Source organism: Haliaeetus albicilla, chromosome 1, assembly GCF_947461875.1.
Source record: "Haliaeetus albicilla chromosome 1, bHalAlb1.1, whole genome shotgun sequence".
Taxonomy (NCBI): Eukaryota; Metazoa; Chordata; class Aves; order Accipitriformes; family Accipitridae; genus Haliaeetus; species Haliaeetus albicilla.
The window spans coordinates 6,639,985-6,648,873 of record NC_091483.1 but is presented as its reverse complement, the minus strand read 5'-3'; the positions used below and the strand labels follow the sequence as shown (position 1 = coordinate 6,648,873).

At 57.8% G+C, this 8,889-nt stretch overlaps 2 protein-coding genes across 2 annotated transcripts in view; one reads left to right on the top strand and one right to left on the bottom strand.

The window, feature by feature from the left end:
- Positions 1-607: 607 nt before the first annotated feature.
- NEUROG2 (neurogenin 2) lies at positions 608-2,215 on the bottom strand. Its single transcript, XM_069770325.1, has one exon. It carries the CDS (start codon positions 2,164-2,166, stop codon positions 1,390-1,392), a length of 777 nt encoding a protein of 258 aa, XP_069626426.1. The 5' UTR covers positions 2,167-2,215; the 3' UTR covers positions 608-1,389.
- Positions 2,216-8,218: 6,003 nt separating this feature from the next.
- Positions 8,219-8,889, top strand: part of LARP7 (La ribonucleoprotein 7, transcriptional regulator) — a 68,506-nt gene continuing 67,835 nt past the window's right edge. The window contains exon 1 of the mRNA XM_069770222.1: positions 8,219-8,317. The gene's annotated coding sequence lies outside the window, so the exon portion shown is untranslated. The remainder of the gene's footprint in view (positions 8,318-8,889) is intronic.

Below are 8,889 nucleotides of genomic sequence, written 5' to 3'. Positions count from 1 at the left end.
TTTTCCTTCACAACATTATCAGCCGCACGAGGAACCCAAGAACAGAAACGAAACGCCACGAAAAGAGGTGGAGGCCGAGTCACGCGCGTGTTTCTGATGGTGCCTGTTCCCCGTAAAACCAGTCTGAGGCCTTACTTGGCTGGAAAAAGAGATTTTTTCTTGTTTTGGATCTGCTTCTCCCCAAGCAGCTTTACACCCAAAGAGTGCCCCCCCTCCCCTGCCCCAGCCTCACCTTGGGGCTCAGCTGACATCCCCAAGAGTTTAGTCTTGGTCTTACTCTGCAGCAAAAAGGGGTTTTAAGAAGCAAAAGGCAATTTTCGGAATGAAAATGTCCACCCGCCTGCCGGAGGCTACGCCAGCTTTAGTGGCTCTGACCGCCGCCAGCACAGCCGCAGCACCCGCGCTCTGCTGCGGTTCTACCTGAAGAACAAGCTGTCGCCCGCGTTTGTCGCCCGTGTTTGTCACCGTAAGGCTCTCCGAGCGCAGGCAGCTCCTGCCGGAGCCCGGTTTCACCAATGGCAAGGACGGGTGCCGGCCTCCCCCAGTCCCGGAATTCCCGGTAGACGGCACGTCAACCAGAAAAAGGAGCAGCCCAAAAGTTACGAAAATTAGAGCTTTTTATTTATATTTTATCACAAGAACAATCCCTTTGCTCTTCAGCTGTAAATACATACTAGAATAATCTCTGTAAATTATACAAAAAAATACATATTTTCCATGAAATCTGTCTTTATAATAAATAAATGTGAACACGTGTGTGGCTGATCGCTGTAATGTTCCGTGTCTGTTCAGGTTTTCAGTCTGTTGATTTATTTTTAATCTCCTGAAAGAAGGGGGGAGTTCCTCGGCCCCTAAAGGTCGAAATAAATAATGCATGAGGAGGTCCTCCCTCCCCATTTCCCCCCCCACACCCCTTTCCTCTAGGTTTTTTTTCTTTTGATAGAGAGTTCAGCCTAAATTTCCACGCTTGCATTCAGCCCTCACAAAGCCTACAAATTATACAATGACTTCTAACCTGGACCCCTAACAAAACAATTTACTTTTTTTTTTTCTTCTTCCTTCCCCCCCTCCCTTTCTCTCCCCCCCCCCCCCCCTATAAATCATAAGGGACAGATGGCAAAGGGGGGGAGCAGGGAGAGGAGTTGGGGTGGGGGGGGGGACGGGACGGGACACGACGGGGACGGACACACACACGCAGACACAAAAGCCCTGGTGACAGATCTGGGAAACTGGACAAAGTGCACATCGGAGAGAGCGAGAGAAAGTTTGGTTTGGCAGGTGACGTTCCCACAGACCCTCCGTGGGAAGCGGGCAGATGCCGCCACCCCGGGGAAGGGGCGGAGGAGGCTGAGGAAGGGGGGGGAAGCCCCGGGATCGCCGTCCCCGGGGCTAGAGGCAGCGGCGGGGCAGCGGGGCTGGGGGGAGCGGCGGCGGCGGCGGCGGGGCGAAGCGGCCCGGGGGGGGCGGCCAGTGCTCGGCGTCCGAAGCGGAGCCGGTGGGGCTGGCGGGCGATAAAGTGCAGGCGTAAGGGGAGGCGGAGGGCGCGGGGCTGGCGGAGCCGCCGCTCCAGGAGGAGGCGGGCGAGGGGCTGCCCTCGGCGGTGCCCCCCCCCGCTCCTCCTCCTCCTCCTCCTCCTCCTCCTCCCGCCTCCGGGCCGAGCCGCGCCGCCCCGGCCAGCCGGAGGGTCTCGGTGAGCGCCCAGATGTAGTTGTGGGCGAAGCGGAGCGTCTCGATCTTGGTGAGCTTGGCGTCCTCGGGGAAGGTGGGCAGCACGTCGCGGAGGGCGTCCAGCGCCGCGTTCAGGTTGTGCATGCGGTTGCGCTCCCGGTTGTTGGCCTTCAGCCGCCGGCTCCGCTTGATGCGCTGCGCCGTCTCCGCCGTCCGAGCCGTCCGCGGGGCACCGCGGGACCGACCCGGCCGCCGCTTCCCCTCCGCTCTTCGCAGCCCCCGGGCTGCCGGCGCCTCGGCGGGCCGCGCCGGCGAGGCGGCCCGCAGCTGCTGCTGCTGCTCCTCCTCCTCTTCTTCCTCCTCCTCCTCCTCCTCCTCCTCCTCCTCCTCCTCCTCGGCGCTGGACGGCAGCGAGGGCGAGGGGGCGGGCGAAGCCAGCCCCAGCAGCAGCAGCTCCTCCTCGGCCGGCGGCGCCAGGCCCTCCGCCTTCACCAGCATCCTGCGGGACGGGACGGGACGGGACGGGACCGGGACGGGCCGCGCTCCCCTCGCCTCACGGCCGAGCCGGGACGACGTTTGGGCGGCGGAGGCGGTTGGGCGGCGGTTTAACGGTTCGGCGGTTGGACGGGGCGGAGGGGAGAGGGGGGCGGGGGGGGGGAATTTGTGTGTGTGTGTGGGGGGTGTGTGGGGGGGGAAGAGGTGGGAGAAAAGGGGGGCAGGGAGGGAAAAGGGGGGGGGGAAGGGGGGGGAAGCGCCGGGCGGCGCTGGCACGCGCCCCGGGGCGGCGGTCGGCGGCGGCGGAGCGAGCCCGGGGCCCCGGCGGCTGCGTGTCTGGCACACGACCCTCCTTAACACCCCTTATATACCCCGCGGGGAACAATCAAACCTACCCCCGGGGCCCCCGCCGCCCCGCCCGCGCCTCCCGCTTTTCTTTTCAGGCCGCCGCCGCCGCCGCTTCCCCCCCCCCCCCCCGCCCCCTCCAACTCCCTCCCGGGGGCCAGGGCCGCCGCCGCGCCATTGGTGCCTCGCGCTCGGCTGGAGCGTGCCGCTAATTTATTAATGAATGGAAGGGGGGAGTCGGGGGAAAGGGGAAGGCGGGGGGTGGGGGGGGGGGTCGCGAGGCGCAGCTGGCCAATCAGGGCGCCCCGCGCGCCACGCGCGCCGGAGCCGGTTCTCTTTCAGCCGCTCATTAAGGAGCGGCGGCGGCTGCGACATCGACACCCCCCCCCCCCCATCATCTTCAGCGATCCCGGGGAGGGCTTGCCTTTTTTTTTTATTTTTGGGAGGGGGTGTCAAGGGAAATAACGTGTTCTGCTGGGAGCAAGCCTGCCGGGGGTTGCAGCCCCGGGGGAAAGTGGAGGTGGGTGCTGGAGGGAGACCCCCGTGGCGGGGGGGGGCAGAGCGGTGCGCGGGAGAGGAGGTTTGCTAAAGGCACACAATTAATACACAGCCCGGGGGGGGAAGCCGCCTTTTGTGGCCTCGAGCGGTGCTATAGAGCTGCCCTGGAGGCAGCGGAGCCCCCGGGGTGCATCTGCTCCCCGAGGCCGGTGCCCCTGTCCGCCAGCGCCTGGGCTCGGCCTTGGCTTTTTCCCTCTGTTTTCGGGAGTTTTTGCAAGGAGCAGAGCAAGGTGGAAGAGGGAAAAGCCACGAGTCTCTGATAGTTGTGGTTTGGCAGGCAGGAGAGCCGCGGTCCCAGCGCACGAGCCGCGGTCCTCGCTCGGTGCTGTCAAATATAACTTTGGGATACAACATAGGCTCGAGAAGACTTTTAAAAAAAAACCAACCAAACACAACTCATCAATCCACCAGGAAAGCCTTCCCCCCTCCCCATCTCTCTTCCAAACCACCCTTCGGGGCCGAAAGCCCCAGTGAATAGCTCGGCCTGGCGACATGCCCCCCCGGGGTCAGCAGGCTCGCTCGCTCTGCCTGCCAGACCCACGGGGAAAGGAATGACGGTGAGGATGTACAAAACGAAAACCGTAGCGCGGTGTCGTCCTCGTGCGGAAACTCCGTCACTGAGGCGTTTTGGGAGAGTTGGGCTTTGACACAGAAAATTATTTGCAACTGGTGGGAAAAGCCAGAAAGAGGTGAAAGAGCTAAAAGTCTCGGCGAACATCTCACAGAGCACACTGCGGAAGCCCCCGCGATTCGATCCCTTGCTCTTGCTGCCCGTGAGAGCGACGGCGGCCGGGCGCCTGCCTCAAACAGCGTGCGGTGCACTCCGGCGCTAGCTTTCCCAGTCCGGCCCCGTGACCTCCCCTCTGCCGTTCCGCGGCCGAGGGCTGTGCCTGGATACGTCCTCCTCTGAGATCAGTGACAACCCGTGCATTACGATTTAGCTGATCTATTAGAAAATCTCTGTGACTCTACCAAGAGATTTTAACGCTCCCCTCGCCTCCTTTAGAAAAATGGGAAATCTGTAGGTCCCTCTGGCATCCCAGGAGAGTGACACAAAGGGACCTTCTTTCTTTTTCAGCACCTAAAGTGCAGAGCAGAGCCACCTGTGACTGGGCCAGCCCGTCCCTCTGCCCCCACCTCGGTCACCGAGATTTCATGGAATCATAGAATCCTTTAGGTTGGAAAAGACCTTTAAGATCATCGAGTCCAACCATCATCCACGCCCACTAAACCATGTCCTGAAGTGCCTTGTCTATGCGCTTTTTGAATACCTCCAGGGATGGTGACACCACCACTTCCCTGGGCAGCCTGTTTCAATGCCTGACAACCCTTTCAGTACAGAAATTTTACCTAATATCCAATCTAAACCTCCCCTGGCACAACTTGAGGCCATTTCCTCTCGTCCTATCTCCAACCACCTAACAGAAGAGACCAGCACCCACATTTCTGTCCTTCCATCGCCGATGTGAAAGCAATGGAGAGGTTAGGCAGAGGCGGTGAAGCGGTGGGGAAGGCGGCTGCGGTGCTGGGCCAGGTGTCGGGAGGGCACAAGCCCAGTTTTTGCCAGACCCGGGGCATATAACCCATCAGGGTGCCTTTTTGGGGTTTGGCCCAATTCCTGCCGCCAGCACACCCCCCCGCCCCGATACAGCGGTTTTCTCCGCAGGGTCGAGCACGAGGTGACCGAGGACGAGTCGGCTACCGAGTCCTCGCAACACTCCCGGCGCCGCAGGTCCAAGAGGCGCTTGTGTGGTCTGCGGCCAGCGAGGGCCAAGCTGCTCCGCAGAGAGCCGTGGGGCCGAGAGCGGCGGGGAGAGGGGGCTGCGGGGGGTGAGGGAGCGCTGCGGCTGCTGCCCACCGCCTGAACTGTCCTCCAAGGGTCAAACTGTTCAACTTCAGCCCCTTTGCCAGACTCAATCCTACTTTACGGGAACAAAAGCCCAAAGTAGGCAATGATCAAGAAATGGGAGCACAATGATTTAAGCTTATCACACAGCCCAGAAATAAAGGACGCTGAGCTTGTGTGCGGGAGAGGGGGAGACCTTCAGAAAGGCTTTGTTTGCTGTAAGAAGATTGAACTCTGAGGCGACCCGATAGCCCTAAAAGTTTAGGGTCTGTGTTGCTGAGAGACCTTTGGATACAGCCCATCCACACTTCGACCTCACAAGTTGTGAGCCAGCATTAATGGCTTGCCTACCCCAGGTGAACGGCGGGTGCGACCCCCCACCCCCCCCACCCCACAGAAAGTGGGGGGGAACGGGGACAAAGCTGCAGGGACGGGATGGCCTGACCCCTCCCAGCTCTGCCTCCCTCACACCCGCCAGGCCCAAAGCCCCCCGTGGGTCTCCTGAGGGTTTGGGGGAGCAGGCCTGCCCACAGCGGGGTGCCCAGCCCCACGGCAGCACCCACAAACCCCGCGAGCGGGATGGTTCTGCTCTTAAACTGGGGAATCAGAATACGTCCCCGCCCAGCAGGATGCTCTGTGGAGGGGAGAAATTGGAGGCTGCTGCAGTATCATGCCCCCCCCCAGCCAGGTTGTTCTTGAACCCCCCCCGTGCATGCTGCAGGGAGGGACGGGGACCAGCCCCCCGACTCCCAAGCCACACTAGCAAGTTTGGGGTTCATTTTGGGATCAAGACGAGGAGGGGTCCCCCCCTCAGAGCAGTGCCCCGGCATCCTTCCCTGGGCTCCCCCCCCCGGGGCAGACGAGCCCCTCGTCGGGGGCCGATTGTTCCCGGCAGATTTGCATGGCAGGTGCAGGCCTGCGGAGCAATTTTGCCATCCCGAGCCCCGCCTGGGCCCCCCCCAAAAGGGTTTGCCTCCCCCCCTTGTGAAAAAAGGCCGCCGGTGCCTTCCTTTCCCATGAAGAAGAGAAGAAGCTTGAGGATCGCGTGAACACGCTTCAGTTTTCTTATTCTTTTCTATAGATGTGGGGAAAAGAACAGCCGATTGTGTGAAAAACCCAGTGCCTGCAAAAAGGGACATTGGCCATCCAGGCGAAGGTGCGCGAGGGAGAGCACTAATCGCTGAACCAGGAGACAAATACGATTACCAGCTCCGAGCCTTGAGTCAGAAAGTCTCATAGACTTTAAGATGTTAATCCCCAACATAATCCTTCCTTTGGCGTGTAGGAATAGTGCAGCCACAAGAGTTGTTTTGTTATTTATATTGGCGTTTAATAAAACTCAGCCAGTGGTGAATGGGCTGCCCACTCTCCAATGGTAATTAATTCCCTATTTCAGTGACCCAATTGTGCTGGGATAGAGCAGTGGGACAGTCCCACTGCCCCAACCCGCCTTTGTGCAGCTACACGGCTCTCGTGCTTCAACAGCTATGGAAACTCATTCTTTTGATGTCATTCAATGAGTTTTCCTTGGGCATCTTCTAAACTTCAAGGACCCTTTTCTTTCTCGAACGCCTGAAAAGCAGGACTAGCTTGACCACCTCTGTAGAATTTAATGATTTGGTGAAAGGGCCTTTTTGGGGGTTTGTGTAAGGAAAGAGAGAAAGAAAATTTGGCAGGCTGCTATCAAACAGGGGGCTATCCAAACTCGAGCGCGCCGAACTCATTCAGCTCCTAATTTATACAGGTCTTAAAAGCCACTCTTCCTTACTCAAAATACTTGGGGGCTTCTCTTAGCCAAGGCATTTCCAGAAGGGATTTGCTAGTAAGCAGATCCTCTGTTTCACACACGCCACAAATTCAAACCGGGCTGCGGACGAGTACAAGCAAAATGAATCGCGTTTTAAGAAGGCATTTCCATCCACCAAAGGGAAAAATAACAAGATCCCTGGAATCGGTTGCGTTATTGTTAAAAAGCGTGTCTGGGGCTTTATCTTTTGGCTCTTGGGCAGAGCGGTAGCGGTAAAGTGGCTGCAGAAGGAGTGTGTGAAACGAACACGTGAAGAACATGTAGTAACCCTGCAAAGCCACCCCAGTACAGGCAAGCTCTTCTATGTCTTTATACACGCTTCCAAAAAAAAAAAAAAAAAGACCCTTCGCAAGTCACAAACAATTCAGGATTCAACTAAGAAAACACAGAGTGAACCATATGGCCGGGGTGGCTCGAGTTGGCTGCATTTTCCCCCAGACAAAGAAGGGATTGAGAGTTGAAGGAAAGGAGAAAAAAACCAACTTTCCGGCTGATGAAGCTGTTGTCTGGAGGCAATGATCCCAAATCTCAAGGCTTTATTCCAGGCTCCGACTGAGACGTGATATGTCATATGATTAGCATCTTTCATATTTACAAGAGTAGTACGGGCTGCCAGTCTTTAGAGAAAGGCGAGAGAAAGAAGGGGCATATGCTGAAATGGATTTAGCATTTGAAAGAGAGAAAAGAGAGCGGATAAATACACTTAAACGAGGATTTAGTTTTACTCCCGTCGAGTTCTAATGGCTTGTTGATTGAGATTTTAGGGAGCCCTAACAGAGGTGTCAGCAGTAATTTAAAGGCGCTATTCAACCCTCCGCTGCTCCTTCTCCCCCCCCCTCGCCCCGCTTCGCTTCTTACCCGCCTCTCTCCGCTCTCCGCCCCCGTCCTTCCCCGGTGCCCCGGCCGAAGGCCGGGGGTCGCCGCCCGCCCCGGCCACCGGGGCCCTCCCGCCACCGGGGACCCTCGGCGGGATCCACCGGGCGGGCGGCGCCACCTGGCGGCGGCGGCGGCGGGGGGGGGGGGAACCGAGCAGGGCCCGAGGGGGTTGGAGGGGCACCCTGCTCCAGCAGGTCCACGTCCTTCTTATGTTGGGGACTGCCGAACTGAAGGGAGTACTGCACGTGGGGTCTCACCAGAGCGGAGGAGAGGGGCAGAATCACCTCCCTGGTCCTGCTGGTCACACTTCTTTGGATGCAGCCCTGGAGAGGGTTGGCTTTCTTTTTTTAAGGTTGATCTAATAGGAGCATAGAGCGAGGGTCTGTTTCTCAAAGGCAGCCTCTGCTAAAGCACCTGGACAACAGCCTGAAAAAGCCCTCTTAGCCTGACAGGTAAGAATGCAGATAGGGTTTCAGGCAGGTACCAAACAATACCTTTTGCCTTTGTTTCCAAACACAGCAATGAGGTGGTTTAGGGTTTTTACACATCTGTTAGCCATTAGGGGCAGCAGGGATGAAATTAACACAGAGACGCTGACACACACAATCCTCTTGTTCCTACAGGTGACAACTTTTATACCGGTTAGTGGGACTTGCTGTCCAGCGTGAGCTGCCACTTCTCTGGGACAGGAACGCTGGGTTACGCACAGCTCATTAGGAAAGGTAAGTGCCACGCTGGGGAAAGCAAGTTCTACAAGAACCGTGGCCTTTCTGACAAACAGCAAGAAGGTGTCGTTTTATGGCTGGAAGAATACACTTGCACGTCACAGGCATAACCTACATGTCTTTTCAAGGTAGGTACCAATGAATCGCTAGGAAAGAGCCACCGTCTAGGATCAAAACTATAGCCTAGCTAAAATCCAGTATCCTCTCACTCAACCACGAGCCATCAAAACACTGTTAGAAGAAACAGTTAAACTCCACCAGAGAATATAGAACTTGTCCCTCAGCAAGACTGTTCCCCACCAAGGCGATAGCGAGGCAACGTCCTTCCCAAAGGCTGCTCGAGCTACAGCACTGACCCTCACCTCCAAAGGGTGACCCAGGGCAGCTAGGGAAGATTCCTGGTCCGATTCACTGACCGATCCACTCCCAACCCACACACATTTACTTCCATAGCAAGAACCTCAATTAGCTTCCTAAAGATAAGCTTTCCCTCCTTCCTCCTTATCCCCTCTCCTTACGTCATCCTGGGCTAACCAGTCCCATCATCAGCTCGTGTGCTGCAAGTGTTC

Excerpts from the sequence above, each read along its gene's own strand:
- NEUROG2 (XM_069770325.1), bottom strand. The coding sequence starts at position 2,166 with ATGCTGGTGAAGGCGGAGGGCCTGGCGCCGCCGGCCGAGGAGGAGCTG.